Source organism: Schistocerca cancellata, chromosome 5, assembly GCF_023864275.1.
Source record: "Schistocerca cancellata isolate TAMUIC-IGC-003103 chromosome 5, iqSchCanc2.1, whole genome shotgun sequence".
In the NCBI taxonomy this organism is placed as follows: Eukaryota; Metazoa; Arthropoda; class Insecta; order Orthoptera; family Acrididae; genus Schistocerca; species Schistocerca cancellata.
This window is the reverse complement of record NC_064630.1, coordinates 247,277,977-247,301,158: the sequence shown is the minus strand read 5'-3', so window position 1 is coordinate 247,301,158 and position 23,182 is coordinate 247,277,977. Positions and strand designations below refer to the sequence as shown.

At 45.0% G+C, this 23,182-nt stretch overlaps 1 protein-coding gene and 1 pseudogene across 1 annotated transcript in view; both read left to right on the top strand.

The window, feature by feature from the left end:
* Nucleotides 1–23,182, top strand: part of LOC126187735 (uncharacterized) — a 113,284-nt gene that overhangs the window by 5,842 nt on the left and 84,260 nt on the right. Inside the window, exon 2 of the mRNA XM_049928984.1 lies at nucleotides 8,192–8,306. Coding sequence (XP_049784941.1) covers nucleotides 8,192–8,306 — 115 coding nt within the window. The remainder of the gene's footprint in view (nucleotides 1–8,191; nucleotides 8,307–23,182) is intronic.
* On the top strand, nucleotides 15,657–15,774 carry LOC126189945 (5S ribosomal RNA; annotated as a pseudogene).

Genomic DNA, 23,182 nt, shown 5'->3' with positions numbered 1-23,182 from the left:
GAGCGGTTCTAGGCGATTCAGTCTGGAACTGAGCTGCTATTACGGTCGCAGGTTCGAATCCTGCCTCGGGTATGGATGTGTGTGATGTCCTTAGGTTAGTTACGTTGAAGTAGTTCTAAGTCTAGGCGACTGATGACGTCAGATGTTAAGTCTCATAGTGCTTAGAGCCATTTTTTGATATTCATGTATCTCTTACGCATGTCTTGCAATCGATTTTAGCTGATTTAGCACATAGTTCCAATTTATTAGTGGTGTATCACATTAGATACACTACTGGCCATTAAAATTGCTGTACCACGAAGATGACGTGCTACAGACGCGAAATTCAACCGACATGAAGAAGATGCTCTGATATGCAAATGATAAGCTTTTCAGAGCATTCACACAAGGTTGACGCCGGTGGCGACACCTACAACGTGCTGACATGAGGAAAGTTTCCAACCGATTTCTCATACACAAACAGCAGTTGACCGGCGTTGCCAGGTGAAATGTTGTTGTGTTGCCTCGTGTAAAGAGGAGAAATGCGTACCATCACGTTTCCGATTTTGATAAAGGTCAGATTGTAGCCTATCGCGATTGCGGTTTATCGTATCGCGACATTGCTGCTCGCGTTGGTCGAGATCCAATGAGTGTTAGCAGAATATGGAATCGGTGGGTTCAGGAGGGTAATACGGAACGCCGTGCTGGATCCCAACGGCCTCGTATCACTAGCTGTGGAGATGACAGGCATTTTATCCGAATGGCTGTAACAAATCGTGCAGCCACGTCTCGATCCCTGAGTCAACAGGTGGGGACGTTTGCAAGACAACAACCATCTGCGCGAACAGTTCGACGACGTTTGCAGCGGCATGGACTATCAGCTCGGTGACCATAGCTGCGGATACCCTTGCCTCTGCATCACGGACAGGAACACCTGCGATGGTGTACCCAGCGACGAACCTGGGTGCACGAATGGCAAAACGTCATTTTTTCAGATGAATCCAGGTTCTGTTTACAGCATCGTGATGGTCGCATCCGTGTTTGGCGACATCGCGGTGAACGCACATTGGAAGCGTGTATTCGTCATCGCCATACTGGCGTATCACCCGGCGTGATGGAATGGGGTGCCATTGGTTGCACGTCTCGGTCCTCTCCTGTTCGCATTAACGGCACTTTGAACAGTGGACGTTACATTTCAGATGTGTTACGACCCGTGGCTCTACCCTTCATTCGATCCCTGCGAAACCCTACATTTCAGCAGGATAATGCACGATCGCATGTTGCAGGACCTGTACGGGCCTTTCTGGATACAGAAAATGTTCGACTGCTGCCCTGGCCAGCACATTCTCCAGATCTCTCACCTATTGAAAACGTCTGATCAATGGTGTCCGAGCAACTGGATCGTCACAATACGCCAGTCAATTCTTTTGATGAACTGTGGTATCGTGTTGAAGCTGCATGGACAGCTGTACCTGTACATGCCATCCAAGCCCTGTTTGACTCAATGCACAGGCGTATCAAGGCCGTTATTACGGCCAGAGGTGGTTATTCTGGGTACTGATTTCTCAGGATCTATGCAACCAAATTGCGTGAAAATGTAATCACTTGTCAGTTCTAGTATAATATATTTGTCCAATGAATACCCGTTTATCATCTGCTTTTCTTCTTGGTGTAGTTACTTTAATGGCCAGTAGTGTATATCAAGCTGTTCTCTGTTCTGAAACTAACTAAATCGTTTCGCAATAAATCTGCTATTATCTTGGCATCAGCTGTGTTAGGTATAAATGTAGTATCTATTAGTGACATATGAAAATTTGTGCCCTGCCAGAACTCGAACCCCGATTTCCTGCTTATTGCGAGCTGTAATCTTAACCACTATACATATATTTACCAGCACGGTAGCTCAGCGTGTTCGGTCAGAGAGCTGGTTGGCTTCTGTAATAAAAAAACTGAGTGAAAGGATCAACAAACGAACTTTAACGGATTTCATGTGACGTCCGCAACGACTAACACAACGATCTGCAACGAAAAAGAAAGAAAGAAAAAAAAAACACTTCGACTTTATGTACTCGCCTCCTGGTCTGATTCAAACTTCCTTATGTCACATTGTCTACATCCCTATATCATAGTCCCCTACATTGAGGACTGACGGCTGTCAATCGTAATTCATGTCTGTTCACCCAGACATGTAAATAAATAACTATACTGTCGTTTTTTATAACCTTTCTGGAGAACCGCTCACACGGCGACAGCTTCGAATCACGTGAGGCTACAAAGGTAGGCAACGAATTTTTCTTTCAGCATCTCGGCTTCCGTCCATAAACACGATATTGTTACAGGAGGAGGCTAATGAAACAAACTGAGTATTTATCTAAGTGAAGGCCGTTTATAGAAGCGTACCTGATGGCAAACGTTCAGTGACACCTGTATTAGTTTTGATCTGAAATTCTGATGTGCTACACTGTTTCTGCCCTGATATTTGGTGCGGGATTTTCATTAAACGTAATGTGGACATAGTAAACAAATGCGTTCAGTAAACCCTTTGATGTGTGCACAAGGCAGCTGCTATTAAAATGAATGTTCCTAATCAGCAAGTAATTTCTAAATTGCAAAATTTGCTAATGTGTAACTTTTGTTACTCGCTCCGTTAGTTTATGGATGGTTTGCATTCACATTCTATGCACTTTTAATCACTTACAGTTAACTCTGTGATGCACACTATTCATTGCAGTGGACAGCTTTTAATGGTCACTTCTCTGACGTTTTCAATCAGTCATGATGCAGCAAATGCGTGCAGGGCACAACACCAGTAGAGATTGGCCACTGCAGTGGACTGCGTGCATTTACAACCTCATGACCGATGGAAAACGTCAGAGAAGCGACCATTAACAGCTGTCCGCTGTAGTGGGTGTTATGCGCCACGGGGTTAATTCTATGCGCCAGGTATATTAATTTAAACTTGAACTAATTTTCTTAAGCCCTCGAATAGGAAACTTCTTGTTTAAATTTTTCACACACACACACACACACACACACACACACACACAAACACACACAAAACGCCGAAATAACTGGCCGACGGAAATCAAACCAAGGCTGAAGTCATGGCACAAAATGCAAAGAGCCTCTTTTTCAGTTTTTGGTAAGAACTCAGAACAGAGGGACTATCACTCATATTTTACGCAGACTATGCTAGAATTGTTGTGGACCTGTTATAAGAAGACAGCATTTTTCAGCAAATGCAATATGCATCTATTCTGTACATAAAATAAATCGGAAAAAAACTATACAGGTAGACCAACAGTTCAAAACAGTAAGGGGGTTCAAATGGATATTGGCTGCAGCTGTTATTGGAGATGAAGAGTCTTGTGCAAAACAGACTAGCGAGGAGAGCTGCATGAAAGCAGTCTTCAGACTGAAGACTAGACCAAAGTCTTCTTAAATAATCGTAATGGCTAAACTCAGCGCTGCCTAGAGCATTGTTTGGCTTCACAAAGCATACGCGCAGTGTCGTCTGCAAGGTGCTATGCACGAAATGAACAAGTTGAATTTGTTATGGCTCTAACCTAGTCTCGTAGTTTAGAGTAGGGCTTGGAAAGATGGTTTCAAACTTGCGGCAGTGGCATATTCGCTGAGACAATGGAAGAAATGAGTCATCTGAAAGCATTTCAAGTTGCCAACTTCGGTGAAACTCCGGCCCTAATTTTTTTTAATATAGTTTTTGAGTAAAACATGAGAAACGTTTTCCCAAATATCTGAATTTCTCTAAGAGTGTTTTGTTTCTTGCCACTATCCGTGGCTGATACTGAATAGCAGTATAAAACACTGGCAAGAATAAAGGCAGTCCTACTATCTACAAGGATGCAAAATAAATATTGAGATTTAGGAGTGCCCCCTATAACGTTTACTTTAGCTCATCACTTAAATTTTAGTGATACAGTCTAGATATTTCCTTGTTTCAGGCACCAAAATAGTGATGTTTCACTGTGTCTGCACTCCTACATCAGTATTCTGCAAACCACTGCGAAGTATTTCACAAAGCGAAGAGTACATTCCTAATGTGACAGTCTGCATTCTTTTAATTACATACAGATGTTCGAAATAATAATATAATGGTGAGACAGAAATTTCGAATCCAGATTTTAAAATGCAAAACATTTCCAAGAGCACAAGTGAACTCTGAACGTAATTTATTGATTATGAAGTGCAAACTAAAACTGAAGAAATTTCAGAAAATTAAAAAATTCAGGAGATGAAACATAAATAAATTGAAAGAAAGGGCTTCATGGGAAGTATTAAGCAACGGTTGACTGAAACAGGGGATAGGATTACAACAGAAGACGAATAGGCTCCTCTTAGAGATGAAATAGTGTAGGGAGCAGAGGACCGAAGAGGCGAAAAGGCCCTGTAAAAATTCGTGGATAACACGTGAGATATTTAATTTCATTGACGAAATGAGAAAATGTAAAAGTACACACACAGAGCAGGAGAAAGAGGATACATATATCTAAAACTGATGTTAACAGAAAGTAGAAAATGACTAAGCAAGTACGGTTGGAAAACAAATGCGAGGCTGTAGAATCAAGCCTTATTAGGAGAAAGATAGATGCCGTGCGTAGAAAACTTGAAGAGACATTAGGAGAAAAGAAAGGCATCTGCATGAATACCAACAGCTCAGCTTTGCTCCCTCAGCAAAGAAGGGAAAACTGGGAGCTCAAATGAATATGTGAAAAAACTATATAAAGGCATATGAGCTTGAAAACAACATTAAGAAAGGGAAGATAAAGTAAATGAAGAAGCAATTGGATAAGTGATGTTGCGAGAAGAAATTGATGGAGCATTGAAAGACCTAAGTCGAAATAAGATCTCTGCAGTAGACGACATTTCCTCACAATTATTCATATTCTTGGGAGAGCACACACCCGTGACGAAGCTATTCCACCATCCGGTGTTCAAGATATACTCTAAGATTAAAAAAAAACGCACCAGGTGGGAATTATCGAATGGGACGAAAACTGGAAAATGTGGTGTACATGCACAGAAAAAGTAACGATCACATTTTCGGAAAAATTGGATAATTTATTCAAGAGAAAGACCTTCATAAATTGCTCAAGTCAATAACGTGTTGCTACACCTCTGGCCCTTATGCAAGCAATTATTTGCCTTGGCATTGACTGATGCAGTTGTTGGATGTCCCCTTGGGGACATCGTGACAAGTTCCGTTTAACTGAACCATTGGATAGTCAAAATCATTGCAAATGATTTTTTGCTGACAAATCCGAAAATGATCTTTCAAAAAAGTTCAAATGAACAATTTAGATAGTAAGCAAAATACGACATTTACCATGAATAATTACGTGACAATAGTAAAATTTCAGTAATGAATTAATCTACTGGCCAATATTTATAGTCCACTCTGTTGTAAATACACGTTCTATAACGAGGTAATCTGGAAGTTGGCTCATATCATCAGAAACAACAATATCATTCAGAGTTGATACCAGTCTTTCAGAAGTCACAGAACTTCGCAACAAAGTCGCTTTTTTAAAAGAAATTCATTTAAGAACAAAAAATTCTAATGCCATATGGCAAACTGATGTACCGATTTACATCTATCAGCAAAAAATAGAAATGCCCGTTAGAACCAAGATCAAATACCAAAACACTGGTCATTTAGAACTAAAATAGCGGCATCGGTTTTAACCGGTAGGTTTTTTTTCTCGCGTAATGACCTCGAGGAGAAAATTTGAGAAATTAGAGCCAATTCAGAGGCTTACCGACAATCATTCTTCCCACGCGCTATTCGCGAGTGGAACAGGGTCGGAGGGCTCAGTTAGTGATAGAAAAAGTACCCTCCGCCACTCACCATTAGGTGGCTTGCGGAATATGATGTAGATGTAGATATAGAAATTCGCTAGACATACGGGTGAAATGTGTGTACAAATATGCGCGAAATACATTAAATATATGTGAAATATATTTGACATGTGCGAATGCGAGCAAAGCCGTGTGTAAAAGGCTCGTCGTTAAACCCCTGTAAATATTTCAATCAAATTTGGAACACATATTAGTTACAATCTGGGAAGAAATACTGTAGCCTCCCATTGAGATGAGTATGATAAAAGTGGAGAGAGAAGGGAGAACGAGGAGATGGACAGATAGCGAGAGGGGGGGGGGGGGGGAGGAAGAGATAGCACGAGGAAGAAATTTCGAGAGATAGGGGAGGAGATGAATAGAGAAAGAAAAGAGGAGGAGATGGGCAGAGACAGAGGGAGGAAGGTACAGGCAGAGGGACTAAGAAAGTCAAAACAAGTTTCAGTGGCGTTAAAAGTAAGGATACAAAAGGAACTTCTCTGTTATACGTAGAGAAGAGAGCTGGTACTTAGGAAGAGTACACTGAAGGCCTCTATGAGTGAGAGTAACTATCTGCTGACCTGACAGAAAAAGAAATGGGTTTCGATTGTACAGGAAACCCAATACTAGAGTTAGAATCTGACGGAGCTTTGGAAGACTTGCGATCACACAAAGTTGAAGGAATAGATAACATTCCTTCGGAATTTCTTAAAACTATTGGGGAAGTGACAACGAAATGATTGTTCGAGATAATGTGTAGAATCTGTGAGACAACAGACATACTAACAGAATTTCTGAAAAACGTCATTCACTCAGTCCCGACGGTAGCAAACCATATAATTGAGAGACCTTCCGCACAATAAGGTTAATAGCTCAGGTATCAAAGTTGCTGGCAAGAACAACACAGTGAAAAACTGAAATGGAAACTGAGGGTTTGTTAGATGACAATCACTTTGACTATAGGAAAGCTAACGGCAGCCGAGAGGCAGTTATAACGTTGGACTCCGTAATGAAAGCAAGACTTACGGAAAACAAAACGTGGCTATAGTATTAATGGGGCTAGAAAAAGCGTTTGAAAATACAAACTGGTGCAGGATGTTCCAAATTCTCCGGAAAATAGATGTGAATTATATGTAAAAACGGCTAATACGAAACATCTACGAGAACCAATAAGGAACAATAGGAAAGGAGAACTTAGAACGAAGTTCTCGCATTAAAAACGGCGTAAGGCAGGGATGTAGTCTTTTTCCCTCACTTTTCAATTTGTACTTCACACAAGCAATGGTGAAAATAAAAGAAGGTTTCATGAGTGGGATTAAAATTCATGTCGAATAGATATCAATCATAAGATGCGTTGATGACACTGCTATCCCCAGCGAAAGTGAGAAAGAATTGCAGGACCTGTTGAATGGAATGAACAATCTAATAATAACACTTTATGGACTGAGAGTGAGCGAAAGAAAGACGAAAGTAAGAAGGAGTAGCAGAAATGGGATTAGCGGTAACTTAACATTAAGATTGAGGATGACGAAGTAGACAAAGGTAAAGAAGTCTGCTAACTTGAAAGAAAAATAACACCTGCCGGACGAAGCAAGCAGAACACTGAAATATATAATCACGGTCAAAGAGGAAGTTCTCAGCCAAAAAAGTCTACTGGTGTCATATGTTGACGTTAATCTGAGGAATAAATGTATGAAATTACACTCTGGAGCGCAGCATTGTATGGTAGTGAAACATGGACTGTGGGAAAATCGGAAAAGATTGTTAAAATGGCTCTAAGCACTATGGGACTTAACATCTGAAGGCATCAGTCCCCTAGACTTAGAACTACTTAAACCTAACTAACCTAAGGGCATCACACATATCCATGCGCGAGGCAGGATTCGAACCCGCGACCGTAGCAGCAGCGCAGTTCCGGACTGAAGCGCCTAGAGCCGCTCGGCCACAACGGCCCGCACCGAAAAAGAAAAAAGTCAAAGATTTTAAGATGGGGTGATACACTAGGATGTTGAAAATTAGGTGGACCGATAAGATAAGGAATGTCAAGGTTCTCCACAGAATCGGCGGGCGAAGAAACACGTGGAAAACATTGACGAGAAGAAGGACAGGACAATAGGACCCTTGTTAAGACGTCGAGGAATAATTTCCTCGGTACGTGAGGGCAAAACCTGTAGGGGATGACAAAGATTGGAATATATCCAACAAATAATTGAGGACATGGGGTGCAAGGGCTTCTCTGAGATGAAGAGGCTGGCACCGAAGAGGAACTCGTAGTGCACCAACATGAGACAAGTTATCAGTCTGAGGAGAATGAAAAGATAGATTTAGAAGCTTTAAGTTCTGTCTTGGTGTTTTCCAGTTCTGGGACTGGTTCGTGAAGGTGAATGACCCAGTGGCGATGTGGAGGGCGCAGCCGACGTACGTGCTCTCTCAGCTATCTTACATCCTCGGTGGACTCATCACCTTGGTGCACGGTAAGTTTCATGAATATCGACAAGTTGATATAAATAGTACACTTCTTAAGTCACTCTACAGAGAGCGATAGAGACGTCTTGGTGGCAGCGTTAGCGATTATACACTGAGATGACAATAGTCATGGGATACCTCCTAATATTGTGTCGGACCTCCTTTTGCCGGCGTAGTGCAGCAACTCTACGTGACACGGTCTCAACAAATCGTTGGAGGTACCCTGCACAAAAGTTAAGTCATGCTGGCTCTCTTCCAGTTCATAAGTGTGAAATTGTTGCCGGTGGGGCAGTATTTTTTGCGTGAACTGACCTCTTGATTATGTCCCATAAAGTTTCTATAGGATTCGTGTCAAACGATCTGGGTGCCCAAATCATTCGCTCGAACTGTCCAGAATGTTCTTCGAACCAAACGCAAACAATTATGGTCCCGTGAGGTGACGCATTATTGGTTCAAATGGCTCTGAGCACTATGGGACTTAACTGCTGAGGTAATCAGTCCCCTAGAACTTAGAACTACTTAAACCTAACTAACCTAAGGACATCACACAACACCCAGTCATCACGAGGCAGAGAAAATCCCTGACCCCGCCGGGAATCGAACCCGGGTACCCGGGCGTGGGAAGCGAGAACGCTACCGCACGACCAAGAGCTGCGGACTGACACATTATCATCCATAAAAATTCCATTATTGTTTGGGAACATGAAGTCCATGAATGGCCGCAAATTGTCTCCAAGTAGCCGAACATAAACATTTGCAGTCAACGATCCGTTCAGTTGGACCAGAGGACTCAGTCCATTCCATGTAAGCACAGCCCACATCATTATGAAGCCACCACCACCATGCACAGTGCCTTATTGGCAACTTGGGCTCATTGTTTTGTGGGGTCTGCCCCACACTCTAACCCTACGATCAACTGTTAGCAACTGAAGTCGGGACACATCTGACCAGGCCATGGTTTTCCAGTCGCCTAGGGTCCAACCGACATGTTCACGAGCCCAGGAGCGGCACTGCAGGTGATATCGTGCTATTAACAAAGGCACTCGCGTCGCTCGTCTGCTGCCATAGCCCATTAAAGTCAAATTTCACCACACTGTCCTAACGGGTACGTTCATCGTACGTCCCACATTGATTTCTGCGCTATTTCACGCGGTTTTGCTTGTCTGTTAGCGTTGAAAAGTCTATGTGAAGCGCGACCACTACGGTCGCAGATTCGAATCCTGCCTCGGGCATGGATGTGTGTGATGTCCTTAGGTTAGTTAGGTTTAACTAGTTCTAAGTTCTAGGGGACTGATGACCTCAGATATTAAGTCCCATAGTGCTCAAAGCCATTTGAACCATTCTATGTGAACGCGGTTGCTCTCGGGGGGTTAAGTGAAGGCTGTCGACCACTGCGTTGTCCGAGGTGAGAGATAATGCCTGATATTTGGTATTCTCGGCACACTCTTGACCCTGTTGATCTCGTAAAACTGAATTCCCTAACGATTTCCGAAATGGAATGTCTCATTCGTCTAGCTCCAACTATCGTTCGCGTTAAAAGTATTTTAATTCCTGTCGAACGGCCACAATCACGTCGGAAACCCTTTCACATGGATCACCTGAGTACAGATGACAGCTTCGCCAATGCACTGCCCTTTTACATCTTGTGTATGCGATACACCATCTGTATATGTGCATATTGCTATCCGATGACTTTGGTCATCTCAGTTTGTGTCCCCTTCCAGTGAAGTAGGGAAAATGCTCGTCTGTATGCCTCTGCACGCGGACTAGTTTCCCTCGTCTCAATGTCACTACCCTTATGCTAGACATGTCGCTCAGTCATCTTTGAATACTGTAATTCTTCAATTTATCCAGGCATATTTTATGACAAAATAAATCTCGGGTGAACAGCCTGGTATTAGTGTGCATAGGACACAATATTTCGGCAATCGACCACGTTGCCATCATCAGGTGCGCTGCCTTCGGGGGAGGAGGAAACAATAACGAGAGCCGTGCCGGCAGGCCCTCCTCAACGAGAAGACCTAGGACGCAGCGCCCAGACGGCGGGAGAACGGACGCTGTACCTGGACCGTGCCCAGGGAAGCGTCCTGGGACCTCTGCTGTTCCTGATCTATATAAATGACCTGGGTGACAATCTGAGCAGTTGTCTTAGGTTGTTCGCAGATGATGCTGTAATTTACCGTCTAGTAAGGTCATCCGAAGACCAGTATCAGTTGCAAAGCGATTTAGAAAATATTGCTGTATGGTGTGGCAGGTGGCAGTTGACGCTAAATAACGAAAAGTGTGAGGTGATCCACATGAGTTCCAAAAGAAATCCGTTGGAACTCGATTACTCGATAAATAGTACAATTCTCAAGGCTGTCAATTCAACTAAGTACCTGGGTGTTAAAATTACGAACAACTTCAGTTGGAAAGACCACATAGATAATATTGTGGGGAAGGCGAGCCAAAGGTTGCGTTTCATTGGAAGGACACTTAGAAGATGCAACAAGTCCACTAAAGAGACAGCTTACACTACACTCGTTCGTCCTCTGTTAGAATATTGCTGCGCAGTGTTGGATCCTTACCAGGTGGGATTGACGGAGGACATCGAAAGGGTGCAAAAAAGGGCAGCTAGATTTGTATTATCACGTAGTAGGGGAGAGAGTGTGGCAGATATGATACGCGAATTGGGATGGAAGTCATTACAGCAAAGACGTTTCTCGTCGCGGTGAGATCTATTTACAAAATTTCAGTCACCAACTTTCTCTCCCGAATGCGAAAATATTTTGTTGAGCCCAACCTACATAGGTATGAATGATCATAAAAATAAAATAAGAGAAATTAGAGCTCGAACAGAACGGTTTAGATGTTCGTTTTTCCCGCGCGCTGTTCGGGAGTGGAATGTTAGAGAGATAGTATGATTGTGGTTCGGCGAACCCTCTGCCAAGCACTTAAATGTGAATTGCAGAGTAGTCATGTAGATGTCATGTAGATGTAGGAAGCGCCTGAGGGACGAGCGGGAGGGGGATTGTCCTATATATATACCTGGCGCCGGCCCACCGCCGGTCAGCACATCAGCGCACCTGGTCGACTGCCGAAATATTGTGTCCTATGCACACTCACACCAGGCTGTTCACCCGAGATTTATTTCGTCATCTTTGAATACTGCTTCTCTAAATTTACCAGACAGTGGTTCGTGAGAACAACATCGCCTTTCTTCCAAAGATGCACATTCAAGTTCTTCGGACGTCTCTGTTAAACTTTTGCATGAGTTTTATCGACCTGTTTTGATTCTAACTTTGGGAAGATCTTATATTTTAGAGCCTCCAAAGTACAAGGGGCGGACAAAAATATGGAAACACCAAAAACACAAAACATTACCTTGTCTCATGCGGTGTAGGAAAACCGTTGGCATTCAAAACAGATTCTATTGATCTGGGAGTGGATAAATAAAGATGGATAAATAAAGACCTTGTATGCTTTCCAAGGGATGTTACATCATTTTCCCTACAAAAAAGTAGCAAGTTCAAATAACGATGTTGGAGATGGATAGTAATCACACGCCCTTCTCTCCAACATAGACTAAAAAGGCTCAATAATATTGAGATCTGGTGACTGTGTTGGCCAGGAGATATGCAACAATTCATATTCACGCTCACAAACCCAGTCCTGGACGATACGAACTGTGTCAACAGGAGCCCTGTCATCTTGGTACACACATCACCACAGGGGAACAAAAGTTTTACCATGGGATGGACCTGATGAGCCAAAATGGTCCCATTAATCCTCAGCAGTAATTGGCTACCGAAATCATCACCGAACATTCGCCATGTTTTACTCTGCACTACACTTAAACACAGCTAGAAGTTGGCAACTATGTGAAAGTGGACTCAGCCTACCCAATGACTTATTTCCATTGCCCCCCTAGTCCAGATTTTGTCTTCGGCACCACGCTTTCCTGTTGTGGGCACTTGCATCACTGATGAGTGGTCTGGGAATTCAAGCTCGCCTTGCAAATCCCCGCTTATGGAGCTTCCTTCGTATTATTTTGGTACTGACAGAGTTCGCGAATGTCACATTCAGTTCTGCAGTGAGTTTTGCATCTTTCGCCCTGCTATTTTTCGTCACCATCTTCTCCAATGGCCGTCTGTCACGAACGCTCCATACACGCTTTCGTCCGTGTTGAGACTTAGCGGATGATGTTTATCTGCCTTCCCTGCATGCCGTATAAATCTTCGATACGGTACCTTTTGAGACACCAAACACTACAGCTGTATTGGTTACGGAAGCTGCCACTACATGACATCCAGAAATTTGCTCACGCTCGCATTCACTTGTCTCCGACATAATACAGCCACAACTACACACAATACTGTTCTGAACACGACTGAAGCTTACAACTTATTGAGTGCATTACACAGGTGCCGTTCGTGGTCAAATACAACAGCGCCACCTAAAGACTTGGCTAGCACTTTCATTTGTACTCAAGCATGCATTTCCAGCTGTATTTCCATATTTTTGTCCAGCGACTGCGCAAACAATGAGTTATTTATTTCACATTTAACTTACGGGAAGCAAAGGTTCACGTTAGATACCAGTTGCTATTTTCTTGGTAAAACTTCTTCTGAGTGGAGACAAATTACTATGGTCTTCCACAGGGTTCGATATAGGAGGTACTCCATTTCCTGTTAGTATAAATGACTCTTCATTAAGTTCCCTATTAAGTAGGATATACCAATAAAAACACAGCACGGGAGAAATGTAATATGTCAAACTGGTTTTCATACTTCCTAGCTGCTTATATTGATCAGTACATGAACTGTCAATCACATATTCCTAATATACATTTTCTGAAACGCCTGATTTAAAAACATTTGTTCTACATGTACACACATCAAAAAAAGTTTTGCATCACATCGGTTCCGAGAGTTCCGGAACCTGTATAGAAAATTGGAATAAAGACCAACATAAACATAATTTCCGCCCTTTTTATTGCTCATGAAAACCACACGTTGCATGTTGTACCACCATACAGCGAGACCTTCAGAGGTGGTGGTCCAGACTGCTGCAACACTGGTACCTCTAATACCCAGTAGCACGTCCTCTTGCATTGATACATGCCTGTACTCTTCGTGGCACACTATCCACAAGTTCATCAAGGTACTGTTAATCCAGTTTGTCCTACTCCTCAACGGCAATTCGGCGTAGATTCGTCAGAGTGGTTGTTGGTCACATCGTCCATAAACAGCGCTTTTCAATCTATCCCAGGCATGTGTCCATAGGGTTCATGTCTGGAGAACATGCTGGCCACTCGACTCGAACTATGTCGTTATCCTGAAGGAAGTCATTCACAAAGTGTGCACGATGGAGGCGCAAATTGTCGTCCATGAAGAAGAATGCCTCACCAATATGCTACCGATATGGTTGCACTATCGGTTGGAGGATGGCATTCACGTATCGTGCAGTGATTACGGCGCCTTCCATGACCACCAGCGGCGTTCATCGTCCCCACATAAAGCCACCCCAAAAGAGCAGAGAACCTCCACCTTCCTGCATTCGCTGGTCAGTGTGTCTAAGGCGTTCAACCCGACCGGGTTGCCTCCAAACATGTCTCCGACGATTGTCTGGTTGAAGTCATGTGCGACACTCATCGATGAAGAGAACAAGATGCCAGTCATGAGCGGTCCATTTGGCATGTTGTTGGGGCCATCTGAACCGCACTACATAGTGTCGTGGTTGCAAAGATGGACCTCGCCATGGACGTCGGGAGTGAAGTTGCGCATCATGCACCTGTTGCACACAGTTTGATTCGTATAACGACGTCCTGTGGCTGCACGAAAAGCATTATTGAACATGGTGGCGTTGCTGTCAGGGATCCTCCGAGCCATAATCCGTAGGCAGCGGTCATCCACTGTAGTAGTAGCCCTTGGGCGGCCTGAGCGAGGCATGTCATCGACAGTTCTTGTCTCTCTGTATTTCCTTCAAGTCCGAGAAACGTCGCTTTGGTTCACTCCGAGACGCCTGGACACTTCCCTTGTTGAGAGCCCTTCCTGGCACAAAATAACAATGCGGACGCGATCGAACCGCGGTATTGGCTGTCTAGGCATGGTTGAACTACAGACAAGACGAGCCGTGTACCTCCTTCCTGGTGGAATGACTGAACTGATCGGCTGTCGGACCCCCTCTGTCCTTACGCGCTGCTCATGCATGTTTGTTTACATCTTTGGGCGGGTTTAGTGACTTCTCTAAACAGTCAAAGGGACTGTGTCTGTGATACAATATCCACAGTCAACGTCTGTCTTCAGGAGTTCTGGGAACCGGGGTGATGGAAAACTTTTTTTGATGTGTGTAATTGAAGCGTCGCAGCGTAAATGATGTAAGACATAAAATGCAGATTTTATAGCAGAAGGGAAAAACGGTTGTGAGCTATGTATTTTTATTTGTATAAACTGATAGAGGAATGTACAAAACACCTGTGAAACAATGGAACACAAGTAATATTAGTTAAATGATAGCATGATGCCGACAGTAAAACGTGAAATGAAAAAATGGGGCGAGCAAAATACGCTTGCTACGTTGAAGCGCAAAGTTTTCTGTAAAATGCGTGATTTTTCATCCGAAAAGTACAAAACGAGTAATAAATCTTTTTTCTTAGGCTCATTAATCGATATTCTTGAGAAGTTAAAAAAGTCCGATATTAATGATGTGGCGCGAAGGGTTTTCTCTCCTCTTGAGCTTTATCTCCTCCCTTGTTTCCAGCCCGTCGAATGTAATGAACTACCTTTCTTCTTCATCTTCATCAAACTTTCGATCGGTTGGCAGCTCTCTATCTAGATTTATAAGAGGCATCATTAGAGGATCCTAAAATATGTATAGCATTATGAAGGAAACCCAGTTTCTTGCTAAAGTACAGCTGACTGACATCTGTATTGTAGAAAGCTGAGATTGATTTCATAAGAGCGCGGCCGTCTGCTCTTCGTTGCCACGTCGTGTATTAGCCCAAAAAAAGATACCGTGATTTTACAGTGTTTTTCTCAAAAACTGACTCTACAATTCCCGTTTATCGAATTCTTTTACGTCTCGACTCTTGTACTGACACTTGTATGTAACCTTGCAAAAGACGAGAAACCACCATTTCTTGAGGAGCATAGCCGCAAAGAGACCGTTACTTCACATGATAATAAGAAGTGTCTACGTTATCAAATTACCAAAACACAGCCGAGAGCTAACAAGTGAAAAACGTAGACTTCACACTGCCAGAATTTTGTTCTGTGACATTAACTTAACTGCCTCCTCTGTGCCAATGACCTCACACTTACCCAAACGCAAATCATGGACAGCTGCAGATATACATTATTCTATCTAGCAGCTGATTGGCCAACGGCCTAGCCGCAGTGGCAACACCGGTTCCCGTTAGATCACCGAAGTTAAGCTCTGTCGGGCTGGGCTAGTACTTGTATGGGTGACCATCCGGTCTGCCGAGCGCTGTTGGCAAACTGAGGAGCTACTTGATTGAGAAGTAGCGGCTCCGGTCTCGGAAACTGAAATACGGTCGGGAGTGCGGTGTGCTGACCACATGGCCCTCCATATGTGCATCCAGTGACGCCTATGGGCTGAGGATGACACGGCGGCCGGTCGGTCCCATTGGGCCTTCATGGCCTGTTCGGGAGGAGTTTAGTTTAGTTTAGCAGCTGACTGGCTTCAAGATGTTTCTGACCTGGATCCTTAATATCTTATGAGCAAAAAATTTGATTTTCAATTTTTTGAGTTACATGCTTTTCAATGTCAACGTCTCGATTCCTGATTGTATTGACGAAATCAGCATAAATATGGATTAATTTGCATAATTCCATTCATTAATGTCATTTGCTGTAATGATAATTGCATCGTGTACAACGTCGAACCTCAAGTCGGTAACTTCAAAAAATGTGGGGCACTACAATCCCGTTAACTTCTTGTCCTGCACGTGGAATGTGATAGTATAGGTTCTGCAACTGCAGTAGTTACATGGAATCAAACACATTGATGGAAAAAAAATCGCAACACCAAAAAATTGTTCATGTAGAATATTTCGAAAATACATTTCTCTAGGTAATGTATTTATGTGACTAATATTGTAAGGTCACAAGTTAATGTAAGCGCGAGATAACCCATTGCGAATGTGAGATGCTGGTACATCAATAAGCCGTGTAACCGTTTGAATGTTGAATGCAAGCATGCAGACGTTCGTGCATTGTGTTGCACTGGTGCCGGATGTCAGTTTGTGGGACAGAGTTTCATACCTACTGCACTTGGTCGGTAAATATAGAGACGGTTAATGCGGGTTGTGGATGTGGTTGGAATTGTTGTCTCATGATGTCCCACATGTGCTCCACTGGAGACAGATCTGGAGATCGAGCAGGCCAAGGCAAGATGTCGACACTCTATAGATCGTGTAGAGTTACAACGATGGTATGTAGGAGAGCGTTATCCTGTTGGAATACACCCAGTAGAATGCTGTACGTGAATGGCAGTACAATAGGTCGAATCACCAGACTGGTGCACAATTTTGAAGTCAGAGTGCGTGGGATAACCGCGAGAGTGCTCCTTCTGTCATACGAAATCACACCCTGACTCAAGGTGAAGGTCCAGTGTGTCTAGCACGCGACAGGTTAGGTGCAGATATTCAATTGGCCTCCTTCTAACCAACACACGGCCATCACTGGCACAGAGGCAGAACCAGATGCAACCAAAAACCACAAAAGACCTCGACCCTGCCCTCCAATGGGCTCTTGTTTGACATCATTGACGTTGCAAATGGCGGTAGTTTGCAGATCAGTGGAATCACGTCTGACTCGGAGCTGCCAACTACCACTCAGATTGCTGCTGCAGATGCTGTACAATGCGCCATAGCCATACGCTGAACACGGCGCTCTTCCCCGTCGGTTGCGCCCCCTGACCACTCGGAGCCCGGTCTTCTTGCGACCTTACATTCTCGTGACCACACGGTGGAGTCATGTTGACTGGCTAAGTTCCTTCCTAGTCTTTCTGCAGTATCACAGAAGGAACATCCACCTTCTTGTAGCCCTATTACACGACCTCGTTCGAACTCTGTGAGTTTTTGATAATGTCGTCTTTGGCGCCTTAAAGATATTCTTGACTAACATTAAGTCACCGCGTCGGCTGTCAAAGGCAACAAACGCTGACGAACGTTACAGCGTGTATTTAAAGCAAACCTCATTTGCATCCTTATATTGCCGCTACTTGCGCCATTCTTATGCAACTGGCACGAAATCTGAATGGATATCATCTCTTTCAAATGTAGAAACACGCCAACTTTCGTTTACGTCACATAATTCCTTTTTGGTACTGCGGTGTTTTTCCGTCAGTGTAACAGAACCAGAGGCACTTCTGCTTTCGATCATCACAACCAGTCGCGGCCAGTGGCATTTTCCAGTGGTCATGAGTCTATCGTCTGGGAGTATACAGACACAGTAGACTCTGACACATACTGTACTCCCACAACGGTAGACTCACAACTAGAGCGTGGATTTTTATGTGATATCAACACGCAAAATTTGTACATAAGCTCCTGGAAATTGAAATAAGAACACCGTGAATTCATTGTCCCAGGAAGGGGAAACTTTATTGACACATTCCTGGGGTCAGATACATCACATGATCACACTGACAGAACCACAGGCACATAGACACAGGCAACAGAGCATGCACAATGTCGGCACTAGTACAGTGTATATCCACCTTTCGCAGCAATGCAGGCTGCTATTCTCCCATGGAGACGATCGTAGAGATGCTGGATGTAGTCCTGTGGAACGGCTTGCCATGCCATTTCCACCTGGCGCCTCAGTTGGACCAGCGTTCGTGCTGGACGTGCAGACCGCGTGAGACGACGCTTCATCCAGTCCCAAACATGCTCAATGGGGGACAGATCCGGAGATCTTGCTGGCCAGGGTAGTTGACTTACACCTTCTAGGGCACGTTGGGTGGCACGGGATACATGCGGACGTGCATTGTCCTGTTGGAACAGCAAGTTCCCTTGCCGGTCTAGGAATGGTAGAACGATGGGTTCGATGACGGTTTGGATGTACCGTGCACTATTCAGTGTCCCCTCGACGATCACCAGTGGTGTACGGCCAGTGTAGGAGATCGCTCCCCACACCATGATGCCGGGTGTTGGCCCTGTGTGCCTCGGTCGTATGCAGTCCTGATTGTGGCGCTCACCTGCACGGCGCCAAACACGCATACGACCATCATTGGCACCAAGGCAGAAGCGACTCTCATCGCTGAAGACGACACGTCTCCATTCGTCCCTCCATTCACGCCTGTCGCGACACCACTGGAGGCGGGCTGCACGATGTTGGGGCGTGAGCGGAAGACGGCCTAACGGTGTGCGGGACCGTAGCCCAGCTTCATGGAGACGGTTGCGAATGGTCCTCGCCGATACCCCAGGAGCAACAGTGTCCCTAATTTGCTGGGAAGTGGCGGTGCGGTCCCCTACGGCACTGCGTAGGATCCTACGGTCTTGGCGTGCATCCGTGCGTCGCTGCGGTCCGGTCCCAGGTCGACGGGCACGTGCACCTTCCGCCGACCACTGGCGACAACATCGATGTACTGTGGAGACCTCACGCCCCACGTGTTGAGCAATTCGGCGGTACGTCCACCCGGCCTCCCGCATGCCCACTATACGCCCTCGCTCAAAGTCCGTCAACTGCACATACGGTTCACGTCCACGCTGTCGCGGCATGCTACCAGTGTTAAAGACTGCGATGGAGCTCCGTATGCCACGGCAAACTGGCTGACACTGACGGCGGCGGTGCACAAATGCTGCGCAGCTAGCGCCATTCGACGGCCAACACCGCGGTTCCTGGTGTGTCCGCTGTGCCGTGCGTGTGATCATTGCTTGTACAGCCCTCTCGCAGTGTCCGGAGCAAGTATGGTGGGTCTGACACACCGGTGTCAATGTGTTGTTTTTTCCATTTCCAGGAGTGTATTTATGTAATGAAAATGGGTAAGATACACAGTCTGTCCCACGGAAATGTAACAGTTTCATATTCGCCTAACTACTAACGCCATCAGTGAACAGATGCATGACTTAACCGAAACTTAACAGATGTTTTGTACTTCGCTCGTGAATGGACCAATGGAGAAATGTGCAAACATTAAGTTTTGTTTTAAATTGGATAAAAGTGTCATGAACACTTTTGAAATGACACAGAATTTTTATCGTAGTGAGGTATGTGTCGTAAAAATGTTTTTAAGTGGTATGCAACGTTTCGTACTCTTAAAGAGAGCATTGAAGATGATCCACGTCCAGCAGCTTCACCGACAGTTTGAGTAGAAGAAAATGTTCAACAAGCGTCTGAAATTCTTCTCATGTATCTACCAGGTTAATTGAGGAGCAGAATAGATTTCATAAAACAACTGTGCATCGCATTTTAACTGAAGGCTTGTGCCCCAATCACTGAATGACGATCCAAAAAATTGCAGAGCAGAACACTGCAAAGACATAAAAAGATCGGCCCAACTTTATGTCTTGCCTCGTAACATGTGATGAAACATGGCATTTTCAGTACCAGCCTCTTACAAGGCGCCAAAACAAGGAATGGAAAGATCTAGAATCTCTGAGAACGAAAAAAGAGCGCACGCAGAAAGGCCGCGTCAAGACAGTGCGTACTCTTTTCTTTGATTCAAAAGGGACTGTTCATAAAAGATTCGCCTCAGAAGGTCAAATGGTGAATGTGGGTTACTAATTGGTTGTTTTAATTCTTTTATGGGACAGGACTGTTCGTGTTCTACTTCAATAAAGGAATCAAGAAACGTGGTGTTAGCTCTACGATATTGCACTGGCGCACAAAAGCAAGTTTGTATGCGATTTATTGACTCAAAAATGTATCGTTGTACTTGAAACCCTCGACATTCTTTTGATTTTCCCCTTGCGGTTTCTGGTTACTTCTAAAACTGAAAATGGCAGTGAAAGCGAAGCGTTTCGACACGGTTTCAGATATCCAAAAGGCTATGACTATGGTACTGCAGGCAGTTTCAATGCTTGAGTATCACAACTGTTTCGAACATTTTTCCAGAGTTTCCAACTGTGTATTGACACACAAGGACCCCATTTTGCATAAAAATTCATGTAAACTAAAAATGAACAACGTCTTATATTTTATTTCCCGTCAGTTGCCTTTTCTGTGGGACGGACTGTGGGCGTAATATCACGACAATATTTTATTAAATATTACCATAAAATGGTTACTTCAATTGAAATGAACTTCTGAATAACATCATAATCTGCCACATTATCTTAATTAATATGCCCTGAAAGTTATCAGGAACACGAATAGGACATTAAGAAGGTACACTCCACATTTTTTTTTATTTTGAAAGTGCGCTGGTAAAAGAAAATTATTTTCGTTTACATTTGTTTATTAAAATGTCCAGCTTCACTGAAATTACTAAGGTACCCTACCGCACATTTCATTCTGATGCACAAGGAACAATTCGAAATTCTCTGCATTCGTAGAATGTCCCCGAGCAGAAATAATGTTTTTGCAAGAAGAAAATGATCTGTCCACAGCACAGGACGTTAGTTCTAGGCGACGAAATATTCCTGGAGGAATGTTTGCTGGAGCGCCCTCTTCTCCACCGCTGAGAATATTGCAGATCGTACCAAAAGTTGAGCAACTTGGATTTTTTGCCAAAAATGTGTCAAATGAATTCAATACCCTCTGTACAATATTACCTCTCACGTCAGTCAACTTGTATTTGGCATTCTCAAATACACTCCTGGAAATGGAAAAAAGAACACATTGACACCGGTGTGTCAGACCCACCATACTTGCTCCGGACACTGCGAGAGGGCTGTACAAGCAATGATCACACGCACGGCACAGCGGACACACCAGGAACCGCGGTGTTGGCCGTCGAATGGCGCTAGCTGCGCAGCATTTGTGCACCGCCGCCGTCAGTGTCAGCCAGTTTGCCGTGGCATACGGAGCTCCATCGCAGTCTTTAACACTGGTAGCATGCCACGACAGCGTGGACGTGAACCGTATGTGCAGTTGACGGACTTTGAGCGAGGGCGTATAGTGGGCATGCGGGAGGCCGGGTGGACGTACCGCCGAATTGCTCAACACGTGGGGCGTGAGGTCTCCACAGTACATCGATGTTGTCGCCAGTGGTCGGCGGAAGGTGCACGTGCCCGTCGACCTGGGACCGGACCGCAGCGACGCACGGATGCACGCCAAGACCGTAGAATCCTACGCAGTGCCGTAGGGGACCGCACCGCCACTTCCCAGCAAATTAGGGACACTGTTGCTCCTGGGGTATCGGCGAGGACCATTCGCAACCGTCTCCATGAAGCTGGGCTACGGTCCCGCACACCGTTAGGCCGTCTTCCGCTCACGCCCCAACATCGTGCAGCCCGCCTCCAGTGGTGTCGCGACAGGCGTGAATGGAGGGACGAATGGAGACGTGTCGTCTTCAGCGATGAGAGTCGCTTCTGCCTTGGTGCCAATGATGGTCGTATGCGTGTTTGGCGCCGTGCAGGTGAGCGCCACAATCAGGACTGCATACGACCGAGGCACACAGGGCCAACACCCGGCATCATGGTGTGGGGAGCGATCTCCTACACTGGCCGTACACCACTGGTGATCGTCGAGGGGACACTGAATAGTGCACGGTACATCCAAACCGTCATCGAACCCATCGTTCTACCATTCCTAGACCGGCAAGGGAACTTGCTGTTCCAACAGGACAATGCACGTCCGCATGTATTCCGTGCCACCCAACGTGTTCTAGAAGGTGTAAGTCAACTACCCTGGCCAGCAAGATCTCCGGATCTGTCCCCCATTGAGCATGTTTGGGACTGGATGAAGAGTCGTCTCACGCGGTCTGCACGTCCAGCACGAACGCTGGTCCAACTGAGGCGCCAGGTGGAAATGGCATGGCAAGCCGTTCCACAGGACTACATCCAGCATCTCTACGATCGTCTCCATGGGAGAATAGCAGCCTGCATTGCTGCGAAAGGTGGATATACACTGTACTAGTGCCGACATTGTGCATGCTCTGTTGCCTGTGTCTATGTGCCTGTGGTTCTGTCAGTGTGATCATGTGATGTATCTGACCCCAGGAATGTGTCAATAAAGTTTCCCCTTCCTGGGACAATGAATTCACGGTGTTCTTATTTCAATTTCCAGGAGTGTATTTCTAAATAGTCTGCCGGAAAGAAAAATTACTACAACTGGAAAGACGGGTCGGCCGGAATGGCCGAGCGGTTCTAGGCGCTTCAATCTGGAACCGCGTGACTGCTACGGTTGTAGGTTCGAATCCTGCCTCGGGCATGGATGAATGTGATGTCCTTAGGTTAGTTAGGTTTAAGTGGTTCTGAGTTCTAGGGGACTGATGACCTCAGCAGTTAAGTCGCATAGTGCTCAGAACTATTTGAACCATTTGGAAAGACGGCATCGATTCCGATCCGCTGACGGCATATGCCACCTGGGGATAGAAAATGTGATGATAATGGTTTCAACGTCGTCCGCCAACAGGTAGCGTAGTGGCATAGTTATCAGAGCGCTAACTCGGAACATTTTCACACCCATAGAAGAGGTTCTGGACGTCAGAGCAGCACAGACTCCCGCCAGGATCGTCGTATTGTAAGGGCAGCTGCCATAGCACAGATAAGCGAGCTTGTAAGTCAAGACGTGTCAACACGAACTGTTGGGAATCCGTTATCAGCAGCGGGACTCTGGACACGCACACCTCTAGGCGGTCTTCCACTCACGCCACAGCAAAGACTTGCACAGCTCGACTGGTGCCATCAGAGGATTACTTGGAAGATGGAATGGCACGCTGTTGTCTTCAGCGATGAGAACAGATTCTGCATGTACGCAAGTGATGGGCGTTT